The sequence below is a fragment of the Microchirus variegatus genome, assembly GCF_963457635.1.
Source record: "Microchirus variegatus genome assembly, chromosome: 8".
Lineage (NCBI taxonomy): Eukaryota > Metazoa > Chordata > Actinopteri > Pleuronectiformes > Soleidae > Microchirus > Microchirus variegatus.
Genome location: NC_139809.1, coordinates 4,955,964 through 4,979,307, shown reverse-complemented (window position 1 = coordinate 4,979,307; position 23,344 = coordinate 4,955,964). Strand labels below are relative to the sequence as shown.

The window sequence follows — 23,344 nt, the reverse complement described above, 5'->3', positions numbered from 1 at the left end:
TCGGAGTTAGGAGTGCGGAGTAATCTGACACCTTTGAACCAAAGAGAATACGGCTTCTTTTGTTTTGTGCGTTTGTATGGTTGTATACTTTTACAATGTTTTTGTTATTATTGTGTTTTAGCAGAAACTATAAACACGCACTTTAGGACTTCAAATTTAATCCACAATAGCTGAATGAACTCGATGGCAGCTGACATGTCAAGTCATGTGAATATGTGCCATAGCAATAAATAACATTTTCCTATGTGATAATAGCAGTTTTAAATGATAATGCTTGCATAGTCTTGAATACGACTGTCGCGTAAACTTATTCTTTAGCAAGGTAAGAGCCAGGAACCAATCCTGAAAGGCCGTTTCTTTGTACCATCCACCAACCGTCCTGACCTTGATCTATGACAACCACCGTGTCCCCGACAGATAAAGACAGCTCGTCTTCTCCCTGAACAAAAATAGAAACAAATTTCACTGTAGAATCTTTAAAAATTAAAAAACCTCTGAATGTGACTCATGTAGAGAGTTGGACAGAAAGAGTGAGGAAGCTGACCTGTGCCACGTAGTCGTACATGGCCTTATACTCCTCACTTGGTTGGGATATCTGAGACACGGGAATGGAAGCATATACTCCGTCTGATGTTTCTGCTGTGGAGAAACGAGAGAATCAGCATCAGATCACTTACTCTGTGAAGCCACGTAGGAACTTTAAACTTTTTTCTTTTTACAAAAATTACTTAACAGAGAGCCACAGCATTTTAAATAAATGTTATTGAAGACTAACATTAGTTATGTTAAGGTGGGTGATGTTGCATCATGTGATTCTGCATTTGCTATTTAGAATCCACCAATTAGTGATAGTGAATTTAACCTCTGCATTTAACCCATCCTTATTACACACCAGTTACAAACACACAAGCCAGGATCAGTGGACAGTGCTTATCTGTGCCCGGGGATCAATGAGGGGTTGGGTGCCTTGCTCAGGGGCATCCCAGGATTAAACCAGCCATCTTCCAGTTACAAGCCCAATTCCTTTAGTCTTAGGCAAACATAGGCTGCCCAATGTGAAGACTTCACTTTTTTTCCTCATAGCTTTGCTCAAGTAAAGTTTACTTTTCTGACCCTGAACAGGCAGAAATGTGACGGTGTGAACAATTTACTTTTTCTTTTTTGTCCTTTTTTTAAGTTTTACGGAGCCCTCGAAGTGACATGAGGGGAAAAAAAGACCAAAAAAAACTGATGAAGAAAAACTTGAAATTTCGAGATCTCGACTTTCAAACTCAATATTTAAAAAAAACTTGCTTCACACCCTGTGCTGAAACAACAGAGTGGCTTTCATCGAAGTAACTGTAACTGTCATCACTTTGGAAAGTGAAGTGTTGCTTGACTAACGGTACTATACCAGTAGGTTGCGCAACTGGCTCATTGATGCTCGTCTTGGAGCCAGAGGAACAGTTTCCCTGCAGAAGACTTGAAAACCTAGTAAAGTAACATTCAGAAGACACAGACGTAACCATTTTAAAAAGCATGCATGTCATATTTTGTTATTATTAGTATTATTAGCCTAATAATTATTATTATTTATTAACTTTACATTGTGTAACCTTTTAATGACTCCAACAAGTCCAGCACTGCCGTTTCCCTCAGGTGCACCATCACTGTTGTAGTAATTCTGGTATTCAATTGGAGCTATTAAGAAAAAAAAAACACTTGGTTCAATGTGTTGCACACAATGTGTCACCTGTTTAACAAAATGTGCCTCACATTCTGCTTCAACTGTGAGATAATATTAAAATTTCCAACTTGGAATATATTCAAATCCAAACGAGGAAGGCAGCACGGCAGGTGCTCACCTGGGGGGATCGAGCCACTTCCTTTCGTCTCCACAAAGTAGTTGTTGTCTGTGATGATGTCACACTTTTCCAGCGTTTTCCTCACCTCCTCGTAACACTGCACCGAATTTGAATGTGCAGTTAAAGTTCAGGGGGTTTTGCTGAAAAAGTCTGTACCGTGGCAAGATGATCGCAGCAACTTTGCTCACCTCGTCGTCGCTCACACACTGCGTCGATAACTGGTTGCAGTGCACCCACAGAGCGTTCCTCAGGACGCTGAGGCGGTCTTCTTCCTGCTGCTGAAACATCTGCACGGACGACACAAAAAACAGAAGTCACCTCGGAAACACTGACACGTTACTGCGATCACACTTGTGCAGCAGCTGCTAATGCAAGTGGCAGCACCTTGCACAACAAATGCAACGAGCACGGCCTTTAAATTCTGTCATATGAAGACGTAATTGACAGGTTTTTAATTAAGGTGCTGCGTTGGCTTTGTTGATGGTGTCGTGTAGGAAAGTTTTGTTGCCCATTCGGACACTTTTTTTTGTTGTTAGATGAGTGACTCATTCTGAATATAGGAAGTATTACACAGCCTCATTGATGGGTATTACCGCTCTGACTAAGCCTGTACATTTTAAGATGTGTTCATCTTTACCTCGCATGTGTTCATGTGCGTTGATTCCCATTCTTGACGGACCTTGTCGAGCTGTTCAATGTTTGATGTGTATTGTGTCTCTGAAGACAAATAAAAAAAAAATTATATATTATATATGTATATATTACATTTAATCCCATATGTTACATTCAAGCCACTTTTCTAGAAGACAAAGCATCAGTATTAAAGGTGACAAAAGTCGCTTCGTACGCTTGTGTTATTTAATAAATCTCCAAGTAAAGACTGGGAGAAAAAAAAAATCTAGCAAATTTATTTGGCAACCTCAAAACCCCAAAAAAGATTGCAGTAAAAATGAAAATGAAATTGACCAACTTCCTTACCAGCCTCCACTGCAACTTCTCGGCACTGTTTGGATTTGCAGCTCATCTGAAGGAGAGAAAATGACAAAATGACGTATTGTCAAGATTCTAGAATTTTTATTTTTAGGGAGCAAACAAAAACAGTTTGAGATGATGCACACAGGAAGTCTTAAAATGAAGAAAATGTCATTGCACCAAACCCTTTAAACCATACATAACCATAAGTGTTTACCTTCTCAATCTGTTTAGGAGTGGCGGTTGGAGCCATGCCCATCTTCTCTGCAGTTTGCTCTGCGTCATCTGCCTCCCTGCAGCGCTGCTCATATAGCTTTTTAGACTGGGAAAGATACAGAATTGAAACCATATGAAACTGTTACACCCATACTTAGTTCTCCCGCCAGCACTTCACTCTATTATGAAGCCCTGGGGTTAAAGTGGCGGCTGTTTGGAGGAAAAAGAAGTGCATCAACTGAGCTCACTTCCTTCTTTTGAGAGAAATAGCACAACGTCGGCCTTGTTAATATTCCTGTTAGTGTTAATAATTTGCAACACGTGCTGCTTCCTCTTACACAGCTCACATTCCTTTATCCCAGGGTGAGGCCAAGGTACACTTAATGGAAGTTGAGATAAGGCTTCCACAAACCTGAGGTCTAATTGCACAGATCAGTAAATTATCCGAATGTGATTAAAATGTGATAAAAACTTACTTCTACTGTTTTCTTGTGGAGTGAGACTTTTGTTTTCTGGACCTTCTCCATGATGACTTCAAACTGATAGCAAGACAAAAATGGAAGAAGAAAAAAAAAAGGTTGCTGTCATCTTCAGAAAACCACACAGAGACGTGTCTTCTTTTAGATTTCCTCTGCATGCAAATGAGACGGTTATTCTGAGGTGTACCTTTTTCCTCTGTTCTTTTTGTCTTTCCCTGAACTGCTCCGTTCTCTTGGCCTCGTCCTTGAGGAGACTAGAAAGATGAATGTGCAGGTTTCCTATTTTCTCAAGTTCTGAAAAAAAAAAATATATATATATCACAAAACACACAACTAAACAGCTAAAACTTGACCTGACAGGGACGTGTGGCATGAACGCGTGAAGCGTATCCTGTGCTTACGTGTTTTCATTTCATCTATGGATGTTCTTAAAGTGCTGTGAAAATAAAACACAGGATATCCTTTAAAAATTATTTCATGCATTTTCTTTTTTATGGTACGAAAGTACAGAGTAACACACACACTTACTTTAATTCTTGTAAACCTCCTGCCTTACGGGCAATGGTGACCAGATCCTTCCCATATTTTTCCTCTGCTATTGCCCTATAAATGAACAATAATACATCTGAAACTTTCCATCACTGTCTATATTTGTGTGCAGTTTATTACTTCTTTTTTTTTTTTTTTTTACCTCATTTTCAAAAGCTCCTCCATGTCTTTGCATGTCTTCCGGCCTTGATTAAGTCTCTCAATAATAGTCTCATATCCAACATTACCGACAAAGTCCACTCCCTGTGGTGACACAAACACTCTCATAATGAAAAATGTTCGACCCATGTGATCGTTTTTCGTGCCATAGCTGATTATTTGAAATAATAGAGCAGATGTTATGTCAGATATGATAATGCAGTATCACAATGACTGGTTCTCTTTCTCTCACACATGAGGTTTTTTTTTTTTTTAATCTCATCTAAAATGGAAAGTGTTAGATGCTGTTGCTGGGGTCTGAATTGAAAGCAAGTGGAAAAAGTAGTAGCAGTAGTTCATATGGAGTTATATGTGGACGTTAACATTTGATTTACTGTATATTTTACATGCGATCACGCAGATCGTGATGAGATTGAAGAGGGGGAAAGGAAGCGCACAGTAACCTGAAACCTCAATAGAGTTCAGCTAATTGTTCTGTCTGAATAGCAGGTTCCTCATAAAGACAGTTTGTGGTAAAAAGGTGTTTGAGTTTTGGTCTGCTGTCTCACATACACATGCACACACACTAAAGCATGCTCTGTAACTGTATAAAATGACAACATACATTATTGAGAAGCACGTCATCGTAAAGATTACACTTTTACTGCCACAACATAAACTGTATTACCTTTTTATTATTATTATTATAATAACTTTTATAAAAACCAAAGTTTCACACACTGGACTCTGATAGAAACTAATAAATATGTAAACAACCTACAAAAATGACAGATTAAAGGTGTAACTGCTAACTTAATTACAAGAAATGACCTGAAGTCTACATGTGTATGTACGTTAAGATGACTGAATTGAAGTCACAGATAATCAAACAGGAATGTGATACAATGAATGTTTTCCATGCAAAAAATACATATAAAAAAGAACATAAATGCAATGTTACAGAATTGCACACAACTACACATACCACGCAAATACTTCTATCATCGCAGAATAGAAACCGACTCACCCAAAATGCATCTTTAAACTCTAATTTCATCTTGGCAGTAGGTCAAACAGTCCTCGTCTCACACTCCACTCAAGCCACTTCACAAAATGCAGCAGCAGTAGCAGTGTAACAGGCTGCCGCTCAGTGCAAGTGACAAAAAAAAAAAAAAAATCATGACGCTTTCAGGAAACCAGCGTTAAAATAGCAACGCTCACTAACTCGTTTGATTTGAATGAGGAAGCGTTGGAGCGTGTCACGCCGATCTTCATGTCATTTCACCTCTTTGAGAGGGAAGGACGGCCAGAAATGACCCACAGCTGCAATTCTTCAAATACAGATCAGTAAATGAAATCAAATGAACTGCATTGGTTAATAATTCACAGGGCGGTTCACAGAGCATTTAAGTCTTTAAATGAAGTGGTTGTAGTAGTAGTAATGAAGTGGCTGTGTTGTATTATAACATCTCTGCTACACACACCATTTTGTGAAGCTTCTGACATTCATCTATTCTGCTGTCTCTGTCAAACTACTGTATGTTGTGTAATAAATGTTTCCTGTTATTTTGCCCATGTTGCTACTGCAATTTGATATGAACATCTCCCCCCCAGGAAGTGACACGAACTCGGTCTCCAAGTGTTGAGAGACAGGAAATCGACCTACATGAAAACAAAAATTGTGAAAACACCCAGTTATAACTCGTCGTGTGAAACGTGCAGGTGTCTGCCGTAGTCTGTCACTTCGCTGTTCATGAATGTTTCTTGGTTTTTTAAAACTTCGTCCAGCGAGATCTGTCCGTCTCCATCGATGTCCATTTCCTTGACGAGGTGAAGGGCCTGTGGACAACGGAGAATCGTCAGCAACACAGGAGATAAATCAGTGAATCGGAGCATGTTGCCACAAAATGAGGAAGGAGATATAATTTTAAGACAAGACGGGGCTTCGATTTTAATAAAAATTTTACCACTAAAGCAGATCAAATTTGAGCGTACCTCTTCTCTTGCTGAACCGTGACTATTAGGTGCGACCCAGCGTAGCTGCTCCTCTCGATTTAGCTTCCCGTCCTTATCTTGATCGTAGAGCTCTTTGAACCGCACTGTTTCTTCAATCTCCCACTGTGAAGGTGTATTATCTGATAAAAAAAAAGAAATGGTTAACATCAGATAGATTAAAAATAGGGACAGAACGATTATTGGCGCCGATATTCAGCATTTTGACGTATTTAAGCATTAAAGTTAAGTGTTGGTGATTGTATTATTAAAAATTTTGACGCCAATATTTTCACTTTTACTGCAAATGAATATCGGCTCCAAATATTATTATCGGCCTCCTTGACGACTGATAATCGGTATCATATCGGCCCTGAAAAAAAGACATATCGGTCTAAACATACGATTCTATCTTTTTACCAAAACAACTGCCGTCGTCTTACCATCGCCACGGACATCGCCGATAAATTCACTGAGACTAATAAATCCATCTTCATCCGTGTCATATTCACTCAGTACATCTTCGATGACAAAATCCTGTCAGGGAAAAAAAAAAAAAAGGCAAATCATTCAACAGCGGAACAAAAACATTCTCAGGTTTTGCAGAAGTGGAAGACAAACTCGTCTCTCACAGACATGTGATCCACTTCCGATGGATGCATGAAGGCCAGGAACTCGTTCACATGAAGGCCAGGTACGCCGTCCACGTCGGCAAAGTCAAAGCGCCTCTTCTCCTTCAGATAGAGCTTAAAGGGGACAAGAGCCTATGTTAAGGTATTTTCCACATAATAGGTGTCAACATTACAGGAACTGTGAGCACACCTGTCTGATAGACTCTTGCTCTGGATCCTCCATCGCCGCGCTGTCATCGAAATATACAAGTTGCCCGTGAGTAATTGTGTGGTAATCCTGCCATGTCACCATGCCGTCTTTGTCAAGATCGAACTCGGCGAATCTTTCCACCGCATCGTCCAGAGCGTATTTTCTGTAGACCCGCTGAATCCATAGAGTGATCTCCTCTGCGGGGGGAAAACAGAGCAGAGAGACCAAGTTGAATCTTTTTCTTTCTTTGTGTTCTTTTTTGTTACTTTTGAGGGGAAAAAGTAATTTACCAACACTCAGCAGGTTGTCAGCATTCGTGTCAATTTTCTTCACAATTTCAACCAGTTTTTCTTTTAGCTCTGCTGGGGTTAGTTTATTCATCTCCTCTGTGTCCTGCAGGTGGATACAATGAGTAAAGAAAATAGTGAACAGGTGACAAGGATGGAAAAATGGACTGAGGAGTGTGTGGATAATGGGAAAACACTGAGCCACCACCTCCTCTCCTAGCAGGACGTTCACGTCATGTTCAGAAAGGTGCTGATGGCCACCGTGGTGATCGTGGTTAGGTGAACTGTGTCCAAGTCCACACTGGAGCATCAGTAATACCAGCAATGCTGTGGGTGCCATCTGTTGATTAAAGCAAGAACAACAACTTCAATCGTCTTTGTATGAAGTTTTGTACTTTAAATGGACAAAATGACAAATAAGTCAATAATAACTCAACAATTATTTTAGGTTTAAAATGAATGAAAAAAAAAAGAAAAGATAAATATGTTAGAAATGAACTAGGGCTGCAAAATACATCAACAATTGTCATTGTGATGCCAATATGTACAATACACACATAGTACAGGCTGTTTGAACTGTGATAAATGTAGATTGTGCTTGTCTTGTTAGGCCAAAACCTTTTGTTGTTATTTTTGCTTTGTTTGTATACTTTTCTTCCACAATGGTGGCCTATAGCACACTTGAAGGGACACTATGTAGTATTTATGGGTTTATATGACCCAAAATCCACTTTTTTATACATATTATGTGCTCCTGCATTGTCTAGTCGATGTATAATAGTTTTTGTTTGCATTTTCGTAGTGTTTCAAAAAGTCATGTAAAATAACATGGTCGCGGGCCGCGGTTGCATAGCCACTGTTAGCAGCGAGACGCCATGTTTCTACCGGAGCCTGTAAGGACAAACGCGAGAGAACAAATCAAGCGTCTCTTTACTTGTAGCTGAAGTCCCGCCTCCTCTCTCTCCGCTTCGTCTGCTACGGCCGCGGTAGCTCGCCCTCTCCCTCGCCTCACGAACCTCATCTGCTGACACTGAGAAAGACGACGAGGACGACATTTGACCGGCTGCGGATACCGTAGCGCTCAGGGAAGGGAGGGGGTGAGCAGAGCAGCAGGTCTTTGTTGTAAATTTCAGCCTCTCCTCTAGATGGCACTGTAAACTACTTACTTCACCTAAACTATAGTCCTTCACTCAAACTACAACACCCAGACATGAGAAGTGAAGTAGTTAAGACCGTCAGGTGGATTTAACTTACTGTATTTTTACATTTACTTGTTGACATATTCTATCAACTAGTGAAGTTTTAGAATGGCAGAAAGTGTGTTAAGGTTTGCAATATCACTTTTTTCACACTGATAAAATAGAAATAACACACGTCGTGTGTGTGTGTGTGTGTGTGTGTGTGTGTGTGTGTGTGTGTGTGTGTGTGTGTGTGTGTGTGTGTGTGTGTGTGTGTGTGTGTTTGTGTGTGGAGATGCACGGGCGCACATCATATCGTCATCGCATTATTCAACAACGTCATCGCATATCGGTCGTTTACCTGTCGCGCAAAACCTAGTCATATACACTCGCGTGTCCAGTTGTGACCAATATTGTTATAAATGTCGAGTATAATTGCGATAAAGGAACAAGTGACATGTACAGGCAGACATGATACGTGAAAAGCTTAAGTCGGTGGTAAAGTAAGGGCAACAAAGACGTCGCTGAGTGAAAGTAGAACGTTGTTATTACCGTAGGAAGTTCTCCACACAAGCGTTGACGAGTCATTATTCACCCAGGAGGTAAGCACTTCCGGTTTGAAATTTCAAACTAAATCACCTAACCGTCTGACTCCATGTCTACTTTTATTTATAGTACATTTTTCAAATCAGTACACATGTGGACAGAAGTGATGAAAATACAACGATCTGTGTGAATAAGGTTAAATATTTATTATAAAATTGACTTGTGTATAGTCCGCAGAACCAGTGAGCTGGTTTAACGTATTTTACATTTTTAAACATGTCTTGTTCCGTACATTCAGAATACCACTTTATATTTGTGAGACTGGTTTTATTTTTTACTTATTCTTATTTTTTAATAATTTTTAAAAAATGTATGCAACTTTTCTTCCATGGAAAATTAACTGCGAGGGCAGATCAAAGACATGAAAGGTAGATCAATGAGTCTCAGATGTAAGGCAACAGCATGTGTACTCAGTACTGAATGTAAATAAATTATTATAAATACACAGACAGACTGCAAGAGGACAAGGAGCAATAATTTCACCATGTATTCGATCTTGATCTGAGTTTTTCAAGGACTTGTGCACAAAAAAAGATTAAAATCTGATATTGATGGTAAGAATTCATTCTGACTATTTAATGTATGATTAGGAATCGGATCAAAGACAAAGGTAACGGTCATAGAGGAGTAGTGGACAAACTAATGGCTCCATAAAATAAAATAAAAAAAATGTCTCGCGTAGCGATAACGTATATCTACGATTCCAAAAGCTTTTATTTTGAAGGTTGTTTCACTGCTTGGCATGTTTGTAGTCGACTTTACGTTCTCTGAATAAATCAAGCAAACGTCCCGCCCGGTCATCATGGTTACCACGGTGACTACGCGAAGCCCCGCCCCGTGGGGATGTGTCCCACCCATTGGCCTAAATTATCTCGCATCTGATTGGTCCGCCTCGACGTTGTTTCCATGTTTCGGCGAATTTATTGGACAATTCCAACGTCAGTCAAAAATATAAACCTAAAAGACTTCCTGCTTCGGTTGTCCTCTCACATCCTGGCATGTTTTTTCCTTCCCGACAGTGACAACATTTCTTTCTTTGTTTGTACACTTTTTATTTTGTCAACGGCTGAGCAGTGAACAATACCGCGGCTCGATGTCCAAAGATAGCCGCCATGATGGTCGACGGCGGGGTGCTGGTCAGAACCGCCTCGGCCCAAGGGTTAGCCAAGGTGGGGACGGGAGGGAGAGGTCCGGGTGCAACAACTCCAGCTCTTCGCATGGAGGAGGCAAAAGCAAGAGTGTCACAACTTTGAAGGTAAGGAATGAAATCAAAGCGCCAAAAATGATGATGCACACATAGCTACCTTAAGCTAACGGGAGAACGGGCTCTCCCAGCGAACAGTTACTGCAGAGAACGGGACCGTAACCTTCTATTGTAGGTGTGATCCTCTTCCTCAGGTCCTGACACTTTTCTCCCTCCACTGGCGTCTTTGTGAAAATATATTATAATAAAAAGGGACAGTAATTGGAAACTAGCAATAGCTATAATCGCTGCACGCAAAACACCAGTTAATACAGCATGTGTATAGCCGGTTGCAGTGGTACTATGGCTATTTGCAATGTTCCTGTCAAATAAACCATATTAATATGGAATAAAACAACAGTCAGACAACTGGATTTGTATGTAGTCGAACGTCAGAGTGACGAGAAGTCACGAGGATAGATGGATAAATAGTACCCACACATAAACAAATAGCACATGAGCAATAAAATACACACAGGCATGGAAAATCGTTGGGGTAAAACAACCGGGTTAAGAATCACCGAGCAGACACGGAATCACACAAAGCAGGGGTCATGTTCAGTAAAGAGCTGAATTCTTACACTCACTGACCTCTATATGAGATGCAGAAGAAACTCATAAATTTGACAGGAGTGTCAACCAGTGTGGTCTCATGCTGCTGTAGTCCATCTTTAAGGTGCTGCATGATTTTGCATTGAGAGATGCTTGTCTGTTTTTCTGCCATTTCAAACCACTACCCGTCTGTCCTCTTCTGACCTCCTGCAACTTCTCTAAGAGAAATCCTGCTATAATTATACATTTGCTATTTTGAAATTGTTGTTGGTCCAAATCCCAGTAGACCAGCCTGAGACGACATTCTGCTTCTGGTAACATTCTAAAAAGCTTGATTTGAATGTTCGCGACGTTTGTGTTGACGAGCTGAACACTGACGCATGCACGCTTTATCCTCCACATGAGGGTTGCGGGGGGGGGGGGTCGCCGATTCCCAGCTAACATAGGGCAAAAGGTGGGGTACACCCTGGACAGGTCCACATGAAGACAAACAACCATCTACTCTCATACTCAGAAAGGCAGAAAAGGGCCTTGTTCTGACCCGGGTTGCAAACTCGAGTCCAACCACTACACAATTAAGTTGTACTTCGTCAAGTGGCAATAAGTGAGATAAGATTGATGAGATTGTGTTGGTGGTGACCAAGTAGCAACCGGTTGTGAGCGACTTCACCCCCGTAAGAATCTGAACTCCTTTTTTGAAGCGTCGAGATTTACAATTTGGCCAGTGCCTTGTTGAGGTTTTGTGACTGGAAATTCACAGACGTTACTTACTAACTTGTCCCCTCAAGTGTCATGCCTTGTTTTCTATTTTCCTCTGAATGAGAACATGATTTATAAAAGTGTCATCAGTCATGGAAACCTTTAACTCCTCAGCTAATTGAAGTGAAGGGCATCCAGCAGAGTTGGTGGCTATTAATTATCGTATATTTGGTTTATCTCGTCCTTCAAAGTAAACACGACGACCACTTTTTATAAATACGCTCTGTGGTGGTGACAGAGGAGGTGTCATGATGGATCTCCTGAAGTGTTCAGCCTGCAGAACAGTAAAGATAAGCCTCCTGCTGCAGCTGCTTCTCTCATGCAGCAAGGATGCTGCACAAGGTATCCTGTTTTGCCACTTTGTCACAGTTTCTTGCAGTTTGTGAGTTTGGAGAATCGGCAGGCACTTAAACCATGGGGTTTTGTCCCCCGGCGTCGCATGAATCATCAAATGCAGAGTCCAATCACATCCCGAGCTTCAGTAAGTATGGCAAATAACACTCCCTGGTTCTGAGCACGCAGCTATACTCCTCACTGGCAACGCTGGATGAAGGGGGGCAGAGTCGCCAGGCCCTGCTGCGTGCACATGACTATGCTGTGCATTGTTGTGGCAGAAGGAGAGTGAGAGATGAGAAACCGAGTGAGAGTGGGGGCTTGGACGCAGAGTGCTGGGAGCAGAGGAGAGAGGCTGTAAATGTAAGAAGCTGAGAGCAGTGAAGAGAGCAGAAAAGAGAGGAAGGCAGATGGACAGCAGCAGGCAGTGAGGTGGGCCTAAGAAGTGGCTGCTAACTCAGCAGAGAACTGCAGGCTCAGGCTGGATTACAGACGGAATAGTCAATGTTCCTGGGCTACTGACCACTTGTCTCTCGCTCAGTTGCTACTGTTAGAGGAGTTGACACAGCTGGGCAAGTTGCCATAGCAGTGTGGACTGCACAGTGGGAGGCTATTTTTGGTCCCGCTGTCAGATGACGATGTCACCTTGTACAAGAGGCAGTGCTGGTGTCGGGGAACAGGTTGCCTGAAGTTGGTTGCAAAAGTATGTCAGGAGTGGATGAGGAAGAGGAATCTACTCGCAGACTCTGCTTCATTTCTGTATGTATTTTACTCATCTCTTGCTTTTCTCTCGTCTCGTAACTACTTTCTCGCTCACTGTCTTTCTGTGCCTATATCTGTTTGTAGCGCGTGCCAAGGGGAAACCTTACACTTGCCCCTTACTCAGCACAGTCTAGAAAACACGGCACTGTCTCTGTTGCGTGGGGAACGATTGCCAGTCTGGAGAATACAGCACAAGTTATGCTTCACAGCGTATTATCGCCCCCTGTTTTTTTTACAGCACAGCTCTAGTTAATGGCTTGTTTTGCAGCAGATTGAGTGAACCATGCGAATGTTGCAGTGAGTCTTTTTTTTTGTTTTTGCTTTCAGGCTAGCGCAGCACAGATAGCCATCTCATAACACCCACCTGTCAAACAAGGATTGTGTAGTGTTTGGAATACAAGAAACCCAGAGTAAATATCTCTGTAACCGTCTGCAGATTAGTGATGTGGTGCAACATCAAGTGTTGTTTGATGTTCTTTATCTTTTTGCAGTCTTTTTGTGCGCTCCAGAGTGAAGCACAGCTCCGCACAGGCCAGGCAACATGTAAAGAATTTTGCTGCCAAAAGTAGGTCAGCTGGATATCTCCCTGAGGGACATTAAATAGCATCAGACCAGTCCACGCATGCTGTTTCTACATGTGTTATACCTAATTAGCTATGTTCACATTGTTCTGTTTCGCCTTGAATTGCAGTCTGAAGAGGTTGTTGTATAATATTTATTGCATAAATGCATGGCTACTTAAAACGTAACCGTCATATGTTCAAAAGCTATAGCTGTTTGTCTGAGAGAGACGAGAATGGTTTGCTCCCCATGACTCATTTGCTTTTAGCAGGAAAACTAGCCCTCAGTTTTTGATGTTGCATTCAGATCACGAGGGTTTTTTGTTTGTTTGTTTGTTTGATCTGAGACTGCATTTTGCTGATCAAAGTTTAGTGTGTGTTTTCATCACCGTCAGATTAAATATTTGATGAAGACTACAGGAGAGGTGCAGACTACTCTGCTGGAAGAGAGAACACAGTGAATGGAAGAACCACATTGATACACTTTTTTTTTGGTAGCGCCTGTGTTGTTGTGTAATCACGTTCCCAAAAGTCAGAGTGTTCGGTGATGTAACATTTAAAAGACAAATGATAACAAATATGCTTTTGTGCATGTTGTGTACTTTTCCTTTGTTATTGCATCATAAAATTGAAAATAAAACATAACATTCTTTGCAGAGACATGTTGATGCCGCTTAACTTCACATTAGTAGATGCTTTGATGCAGGACTTTTGCAGCCTTTTAGTTTACAGTATCTGCTTCCCCCCCCCGAGGTTAAAGTCAAGTCCACTGATGCATAGTTATTGTGTGTGTGGGTCAACCATGATGCTTGCTGATTTAGAGCTTCTGCCTGTAGCTGTTTCTTGTCATCTCTTACTGTACACACTGTATACAAAGAAACAGCATGATAGTACTCCGTCCTTTGGAAATGATTCACTGTAACCAGGTATATTGTAATAGAGTAGGTGAATGAAATAACTAACAGTACTTTTGCTGTAACTGAGTTGACATGATTTGAGTTGTGGTGAGACCTTTTCATGGCCCTTTTTGAGTGTTAAAGTGGATTTAGCCAAAGCAAAAAATACTTTTGCTTGATGTGCAGTAGCCTTGATTAAACATTTCCTTTTTTTTGTTTTTTTTAATCAAACATTAAAAGGCGTTAATGAAGGGACTATTTTTAGCTGTAGATTTCCTGCCCTTGTGAATATTTATTTGGCGAAATACTGCAGTGTGGGTGGGACTGACTCAAAATATACTTCATTACCGAGAACAAAGGATTTACATCACCCGGAGCAATGGTGTCACTATGTGCCACACAGGAAATACGTGCATTTTATTTTGGTTTTTTTTGGAGTAGCCTATCCGTCTGTGTGTAGCTGTTGTTTGAGCCCCGTCACAACTTCGTGTCCACTATTCCTCAGAAGTTGTAGCACTTAATGAATGTCAAGACACTTGTGTTTGTCTTCTAATACTCCTCTGCGATGCTGGCTTTGCTTTTGGCAGCACCTCGTGCACAAAAGTCTCCTCATCTACCGTTACCATTCAATATCTCTTTCCATCTCTCCTGCAGGCATCTTTTCAGCGCTCCAACAGCCATGACAAAGTGCGGAAGATAGTCGCCGAAGAGGGCCGCGCTGCTCGAAACCTCATCGCTTGGAGTGTACCTCTAGAGAACAAAGAGGAGGAAGGTTTGTAGTTGCCTATTCTGTCCACGCTAATATGCGTTTTTTTCTGCTGAATGCCAGGATATTCAATGATTGTCACATTGTAAATAGTGCGGTCAAGCGATTGATTTAGTTTCTAAATTGCAATTAATTGCAGAAGTTGAATAGTTGATCATCAGTCACATTTTCCTCACATGTCTATAATTCTCCTACCAGTGCATCTTGATTGGGAATCAAATGCTTTCAATGACTGAACTTGATTTATTTTATTATTTCAGATCAAAAATAAACTTCAGAAATTTGAATGCAATTGCAGTTTATCAGGAGTTCTTGTTTAGTTGCCTTCTCTCTTTGATACATATGATGATTTAGGGTTGGCTGCTATGGCCCGATGGATGAAACTGGGCTGCAGCATTATCATGTACAAATAGTCTAAGATTAGGTGTGAGAGAAGCTACATAATGATAATAATGTTGACCCTTAAACATGATTATTGCTTTAAAGTAGACATATGATACCCTATTTCTCCAAGTTAACCTAGTTCCCTGGTGTCCTAATGAACATGTCTGTGACATTCTTTGGTCAAAATACCTTAAGGATGAAGCACCACAGCAGTTCACTCACTCTGCCAAAACAGACCTGTTCAGAACGCTCGGTTTTGAGTGCCTGTCTCTTTAAATGCAAATGAGACACAGGAAACTACGTCAGTGTCACTGAGGCTCCGGTTAGCATTTGGAAACGTGATCATTTGCTGACTCTAGCCGGCACATTGCCGTCATATATAAAATGTATCCACTGGACACGTAAATCCTCTGAGGCTGGAAGTTTGTGTAGAACTCTGTGCTGCACTGTGGAGCCAAGAATAGAACACTTTGCGGACTACTGCTCTTGCTCTGGATACTATTGCCCTTGCCTGCACTCTCGCGTTTTTTAGGGACAATTCCAGGAATGTATCATTGTGGCGTCAGTCAACATCACATTATTGCAGTACAATAATGAGACAATAGCTACCAGTGAGAGTAGCTATTGTCTCATAGCTACTCTCACTGGAGTAGCTATGAGACAATATACAATATTATAGCACCTACGGCTTATGGTGATTAAAAGAATTCCAATAAGTTAATCTTGGCAAATGTATGTTATCGTGTATGAAGAAAAACATCAATATTTCATGTGTGTGACTTGAAAATCCTGTCAACAATCTGCCAACTGCCATACTTCAGTTTAGCTCTATTTTGGATTATTCGATTTACACACATCCCACCCAACTGAATAGTTTTTGTCTCTTCCATCTCTGTTGCTCTACATTTGTTAACTAGGAAGTCAGGCAATGATAAACCCCAAAACTTGTACTTGTGGTTTTGATAAAATGCCACCATATGAGTCTGTTGATTGTTAACTTCTTTTTAATTTGTGTTCTATATTGTGCGTTTAATCTTTCCCTCTATATATGTTATTTTTCCTCTCTTCTACCATAGCAAAGTCAAAAAACAACACAAGTAGTAGTTCCAGAGTTCAGAGAAGCAACTCGAGTCAGCAAAAGAATAAGAAACAGGTTGGTGTATCGTCTTTTGTCACTAGAGGGCACTATGCACTAAGCTTGCCCAGTAGCTGCAGCGGTTCTGACATGTGTCTTATCTATCCAATACATTTTCAGTTTGCTGAAAAATGTATTTTAATTGATAGTTTTCGTTATTCCCCTCAATTTAGCGATTAATCAATTAGTTGTTTGGTCCATAAAATGTTTATCAGTGTTTCCCAAACCAAAGACTTGTTTTGTAGTAATGATTTGCTTCTGATTTTTGTTATATGAAGCAAAGAAACTTGAACCAATGAAATGATTATAAAATTAATCAATTCAAAAATATTTAATCAATTAATTGTAGCAGCCCTAGTGTGTAGTACTGACATAAGCTGAAGTTTTGTAAAGTTGCTGACTTTTAGCTGACAGAGGCACTGGAGCTGCTGGTCCACTGCCGCCTCATTTTTGCAGCTTTTGAGTTCGAAAATTCTTTGTTTGATTTTATCTGAGTCACACAATAACACTTTTAGACTTACTGATGGAGGCAGCAGTGGATCAACAAGCCCATGTGCTGTGATGTAAAATTGCTTACTTTGGTGCTGAGAATAAGCGGTTTACAAAAGCCACATCGACTTAAATTAACAGTCAGAAAAGGCTGTCTAATGGCAAAACAGAGATGTGAACATATTCTTAAGATATCATAGCCTTGAGCAGTTTTTTAGTGTTAGATTTTATTAGGTGACCCTATAGAAAGCTACACAGGCACTGTGATGAGTTTGTGGTGCCAAAGGGGTTGATCAGATAATATGAAATGGTGTGTGGTAATTTCCATCTGCATTTTAAATGTCATATTATTTAAGTCAATGTGTGACATCAATATTGACAGGTTGAATTATGCTGAATGTGTGCTTGGTAATCTAAGACATGTATTTGTTGCATCTCCATTCTCACCCAGTAGAGTAAACTTGGCGTGCGGCAGATGCAAACAGTCAAATATTAACATGACTCCCTAATAACCCTGTCATTGTTATGCTATTGTTTACTTCGTGCTCTCTTCTCAACAGAATGTGGGTGTGGAAAGTAAAAGCACAGCTGGTGCCTTGCTGGACAAGGGGCCAGAGAAGAGCCCCACTAAAGCCAAGCAGCCCCGTAAGGTGGATCTGCGAGCACACTACTGGGCCTTCCTTTTCGACAACTTGCGTCGAGCTGTTGACCAGATTTACGTCACCTGTGAATCTGATCAGAGCGTTGTAGAATGCAAGGTGAGTGCACGATCAAGTCTCAGTGCGTCAGTGGGTTCAAGGTCTAAAATAGGGTTTGTTTGGGAGATTTAAATGGTGGTATGAGGTGTGAACACTAGAGGGGGACATTGAGATCAGAATGAATTTTTCTCACACACGGCTCACATGCCTCTACCTTTCTGCTTCATGTCAGAGAGGCTCTGTGAAATGCTGGAAAGAGAATTATCACAGGCCTGAATATCGATGACAGACTGTAAACGGGTTGTATACATGTTCATTTGTCGTGAGGCGTTTTGCTGAAATTGTACTCGCCCTTTAAGTACAGCTTGCACATATAATCAGTCTCATAATTGGCCTGATGAATATCTTTTTTTTTTTTTGTGGAATTGCATGCTTTGATTTGGTTTAGCTTTGGACCAGCACTGCATGGCTGTTCCAAGGTACACTGGCACGGTATTGCCAGTCCCTGTGTTTTTATTGATTCGTCTGCCATGCTGCATTATGCTGAGCATGGTTCTGATGACGGCCTGCGGTCAGTACCATGGCCCAGTTCCCTGCGGTGTGGTCGACCTTGCTGTCAGTGCCACAGCGCAGCTCCCTGTGGTCTGATCAGCATTTTGTCAGTTGGCCTGTGTTGTGTGTCAGACATCTTCGCTGCTAGGTGTTTTTTTCCCCCCTCAAACCACTGTTTGTCTCTACCCCCTAATGCTGTCTAATGGCCAAGAAGCTGGTTGCTGTTCATAATCCCCCCCCCCAACCCAACCCACCCAAATGGGGCTTAATGGACACTGATAGATGGAGTCATCTTGAGGGGAAGCAGAGTGCTCCGATAGCCCTCAGCCACAATACCCCAGTGTAGCTGTGGGCAATCTGAGCAGTGAACATCGAAACACGAAAGTGCATAAACATCGTGTACAGTTCTTTTGTAAGGCTATGTTACTGCAATCCTGTGTTCAGATTCATTTGCACATTAATATTGTCTACACAGGTGTGCCTCGTGTCCTCCAGGCTTAATTAGCTACTATAAATTCTTCATTCCAATCTAATCCAACTTTATTTATAAAGCACTTTAAAAACAACAACAGCTGAAACTAAGTGCTGTACAGAACTAACGATAAAATTATTTAACTGTAGAAAATACAAAAACAACACAAATAACCAGTCAAACAATAAAAGATATAAGAGACCAAGTCTCTGACCACAACAGCCTTCGCTACAGGTTGTGACAAACCCAGTGATCCAGATGGATCCTGGCATTTAAAGACTTTTTACTCTTTATTTTTTGTAATTGTATGTTGTGAGTAACATCTACTGCATGTCTGTCTGTCCAGGGAGTGGATCACTCACCTGTGCTTCTCCCTAACGTTTCTACCTCTTTCTTTTACCCTGTTAGTTGGTTGGTAGTTTTCCCTTACCCTTGTTGAAGGTCTAAGGACAGAGGCTGTTACCAACCCTGTGAAAGCCCTGTGAGACAAACTGTGTTTTGTAATTGTGGACTATATAAATAAATCTGATTTGATGTGATTAGCGGTGCTTGTTGACGAGTTAAATCGGGTGTGCTGAAGCAGGGAAACAAATCAAAAACATGCAGGGCATTGGGTCCTGAGGACCAGGGTTGAGAATCGCTGCTTTCTACCAACACCACATTTATTAGACACCAAAGTTGTCTTTGTTCATGTTTGCTTGGAAGAGTTTTTTTTTTTTTCCTGCTTTGTGTATAAACTATAAAGTTAATATACTAAATGGTATATTCTGGTTTTAAATTGTTTAAATGAAAACAGAAAATGACAAACTGTTAATTATTAACTCAATGTTAGTACCCGTTCGTTCGTTCTTGTTGCTGTGTCAGGACCACAGGGTTTTTACTGCCCGTCCTTCTTTTATGGCAATGCCTCCAGAAGGTTAAACATTTTGTCAGTCCTCATGAAATGTTATGTGTGGCTTGTATTTAAGGTAAGTGTGCCAGTTAACATGCTGAAAGCCACTTTATAGTGGCCTTCACTCACTGTTGGTTTGTCCGTCAGAGGGGGCAGCAAACGTCTCTTCGTCTCCGAACTTCATTACCAAATGAACACTTTGGGCCACAGCAGTGGTCTTTGCCTGTTAACCAGCTCTAATCAGGAGACCTGCTGCTGGACACATCTTTCACTGGGCCTGACTTGTCTATTAACTAAAAGCACTGTGAAGCTTTACTCTCAATTACCACTCCCTTCACGCTCCCCATCAATCAGCTGTGTCCGTTTCATTAGAGCTCTGGGAAAAAAAAAAAAGAAGTGCCACACAGCCCCGCCAACTCTGTGAAACCACCGACGTGTGCGACTTGCAGACATTTGATATTTTAAAATTTGACTTCTCTGAGAACACATGTTTTCAACAACACACTTGACCACTCTTAATTTTTAATCCCACGTGTATGACAGATTTGTTTTTTTCTCAAGAAGCACTTTAAATGGTAATTTTATTTGAATATATCAGATGCCAGGAATATTTTACCTCACAGACAGCAAATAATACACGAGATATTTAAAAGTAACCTTGCATTATACCATGGTTTCGACATGGCTGCCGTCCAATAGAGGTCTTTCTGTGTGGACTCTCCCAGTCCCTGTGTGGCTGAATTGGCTGCAGGTGGGAATGTGAATGCGTATAGTTTTTCTCTGGACATTTTGCCAGTCTATCACATGGTGGACAGAGTGTACCATGCCTCATGTCTGCTGGTATTGGCTCTGGCCCCCACAAGAGCCACAGAGAATAAGCAAAGTGTTCATAGAATGCATTTTTCTCCTTTATGAAAAGTTGTTGCCTTCTTCATTTTAATGTCTTAACACATTTTAAGTGTCAACTTCCAAACCTGTCCGTACATAACATATTTCTGCTATTGTAATCGTTGTGTTTTAGGAGGTTCTGATGATGTTGAACAACTACGTACGGGATTTCAAAGCTCTCATAGACTGGATCCAGCTTCAGGAGAAGTTGGAGAAAACGGACGCCCAGAACAGGTAAAACTTCCGTTTCTTCCTTCCGTCTCACTTTCATTCACTCTGTTTTATGTTTTTAACTGGCATATAAATTGTAATTTGTAATGTTCACACTTTTTTCAGGCCCACCTCTTTAGCCTGGGAGCTACGCAAGATGTCTCCGGGACGTCATGTGATGCCAAGCTCCTCGGCAGACAGAATGGTTCCCTCTCCAAGTGCACGCCATGGCCTCAACTTTAGGTAAGCTTGGCCTCACTCAATCAATTGTTATTTTTAAGCAAAGTTGATTTGCTTGGTTGGCTTTCTGTCACAATCAGGCACTTAATTAGATTTTAAACACTAAAACTTGGTATCCGATTTAACGTTGTATCATAAAGGCATCCTGTTTCTAACCAATCCATAACTGTAATGCTGCTCTGTTTTCTTAAAGGGGCTTCAAAATGCAAACTATGATATCTAGCAATACAGTTATTGATTGCTAATGGCGCAGCATTTGTTTAATGCAATTTGTTTGAGTCTCACACTCTCTTTGGACGTAGAATCAGTTATAGGTGTAGATGAAAGTGTCAGTTAAAGGCTTGCTGAAGCGTAGGTTCAATATGTGCACCGCTCTGTAATTGGATGCTCCAGGAAATGGATATTGATTATGACAGAAGCCTGTTCCACAAGTTCCAGGCTATTTCTGAATGGAGAGTGCTGTTTGGAAGACACCATCTTGAGGCTGCTGTTTTTCCTTTTAGCTGATAACACTGTAGAAGCTGCTCAGAGAGGGATCAAATAGACAGGGGTGTTAAAAATAATAAAAGTGCACAATGGTGTGGACGTGGAGAATTCTGTATTGTTTGTACATAATCAATCATAGCCATGTAACATTTTAGGTTTTTCAGTAGCTAGAGACTGCAGCATGACTGCAGATGCAATAATTTCGTTTTTTTGGGGATGGATAATTTCAAATTTTTGAAAGAAATGTTTATGGTGCATGTTCACTGGTCTCGCAATGCACTTACGATCATCACGGCAACAATTTGATTCCATGATGCATCACATCCTCCATTTTTTTATATTTATCCACGGTTACTTTTCCATCAATCGATCAATATGAGCGGTCAGATCGAAAAAGTCAACATGGTAACACTTTAGATTAGGGAACACATATTGACCATAAAGTAGGTGCTTACTAACATATATAAGTAGCATACTAGCCCTTTAGCACGTATTATTCAACCTCTACTACAACATGAATTAAGATGTTTCCTACATAAGGTGTTAATGCTTAATATTTACTAATAAAGGCCTAGTATGCGACTTTTATGCATGCTAGTAGGCACCTACTTAATGGTGAATATGTGTTCCCTAATCTAAAGTGTTACCATGTTGACTTTTGAATTGAAGTTCATATCGATCTGACCGCACATATTGATCGATTGATGAAAAAGTAGCCGTGTGGATCAATATAAAAAAAAATGGAGAATGTGATGCACTGTGATGCATCATGGAATCAAATTGCTGCCGCGCTGATCGTAAATGCATTGTGAGACCAGTGAACATGCACAGCCCCAATAAAGCTGTTCGACATACACTACCTTTCAAAAGTTTGGGGTCACCTATACAATTTTGTTGTGTTGTCCATTAAAAGTCACACTTTTATTCCTCAAAACAGTTGCAAAATGAATAGAAAATATAGTCAAGACATGGCAAACGCAATGTACCATTAGAACACTGGAGAGATGGTTGCTGGAATATGTACACCTATGTACATATTCCATTTAAAAAAACAGACGTTTGCAGCTAGAATAGTCGTCTACCACATTAACAATGTAGAGAGTGTATTTCTGATTCATTTAATGTTATATTAATTGAAAAAAATTGCATTTCCTTCAAAAATCAGGACATTTCTATGTGACGACAAACGTTTGAACGGTAGTGTACCTTTTGGCACGTAAGACTGCTCTATGTTCAGCTCGTCTGTCCTTGTACATGATGTGTGCATGTGTCTCCTATTCAGCGGTCCACCACCTACACTGGCTGCAGCCCGGCTCTCCCACACAGGTCCCAGCTGGGCAGACCGCGTGAAGTCCTCTCAGTCCATCCCTATGTCCAATCAAATGACCACATGTCCAGCAGAGAAACGCGGTAGGAATTTCTGCCCTCATTTACCCCAGACTGTACTATAAGAGAGTGCTGTTGTTCCCGTTAGAGCGAAACACGGAAAACGTATCGTACTCTTCTTGACTGATTGTGGGACTATTCCTCAGGCACAAAAGATGCAGAGGGCTGGGAGACCGTCCAGCGAGGACGCACGACAAAGCCTCGTTCCGCGACCATGATTGCCAAGGTCAGTCCAGTGTTATCTCATGTCCCCCCGAAGCAGAACAGCACCAAGGAAAAACAACCACATCTGCTGCCACGGGGAGAACAGCAGCTCCAGCCTCAGTGTCCCCAGGATAAGAACTCGACCCAGACGGCCACTGAGCAGCAAGTCCCTGTGGATCTCGAGCCCCTGGAGATAGTTGGAAGTCCAGAGAAAAAGCATATGATGGAGGTACTGAGGGTTCAGTACATTGTGACGTCTTCCGCTCTGAGCAGTCCCTGGGCATCAATTATTCACAAGCAGCACAGTAACCGTAGACTATTTTGTCAGCCACATTTGTTTTTGTTTTGGGCTCC

General features: G+C 41.1%; 3 protein-coding genes across 3 annotated transcripts in view; 1 reads left to right on the top strand and 2 right to left on the bottom strand.

Annotated features, from left to right (window-relative positions):
• Positions 1-85: 85 nt before the first annotated feature.
• Positions 86-5,255, bottom strand: pstpip1a (proline-serine-threonine phosphatase interacting protein 1a; the record flags this gene model as incomplete). Its single annotated transcript, XM_083893903.1, has 15 exons — positions 86-439; positions 545-639; positions 1,394-1,470; positions 1,596-1,680; positions 1,845-1,941; positions 2,033-2,131; positions 2,482-2,561; positions 2,823-2,868; positions 3,034-3,138; positions 3,509-3,571; positions 3,699-3,805; positions 3,913-3,947; positions 4,040-4,114; positions 4,203-4,303; positions 5,226-5,255. The coding sequence occupies 15 exons, from the start codon at positions 5,253-5,255 to the stop codon at positions 308-310; spliced, it is 1,227 nt and encodes a 408-aa protein (XP_083750029.1). The 3' UTR covers positions 86-307.
• Positions 5,256-5,484: 229 nt separating this feature from the next.
• On the bottom strand, positions 5,485-7,639 carry rcn2 (reticulocalbin 2; the record flags this gene model as incomplete). The annotated part of the gene is made up of 7 exons (XM_083893708.1): positions 5,485-6,037; positions 6,194-6,333; positions 6,634-6,727; positions 6,823-6,936; positions 7,013-7,209; positions 7,303-7,405; positions 7,508-7,639. 7 exons carry the CDS (start codon positions 7,637-7,639, stop codon positions 5,894-5,896), a joined length of 924 nt encoding a protein of 307 aa, XP_083749834.1. The 3' UTR covers positions 5,485-5,893.
• A 2,537-nt stretch (positions 7,640-10,176) lies between these two features.
• scaper (S-phase cyclin A-associated protein in the ER) overlaps positions 10,177-23,344 on the top strand; it is a gene marked incomplete at both ends in the record, with an annotated part of 58,402 nt that continues 45,234 nt past the window's right edge. Inside the window, 8 exons of the mRNA XM_083893994.1 lie at positions 10,177-10,338; positions 14,843-14,960; positions 16,415-16,491; positions 17,523-17,720; positions 20,598-20,698; positions 20,801-20,917; positions 22,683-22,810; positions 22,933-23,219. Coding sequence (XP_083750120.1) covers positions 10,177-10,338; positions 14,843-14,960; positions 16,415-16,491; positions 17,523-17,720; positions 20,598-20,698; positions 20,801-20,917; positions 22,683-22,810; positions 22,933-23,219 — 1,188 coding nt within the window. The remainder of the gene's footprint in view (positions 10,339-14,842; positions 14,961-16,414; positions 16,492-17,522; positions 17,721-20,597; positions 20,699-20,800; positions 20,918-22,682; positions 22,811-22,932; positions 23,220-23,344) is intronic.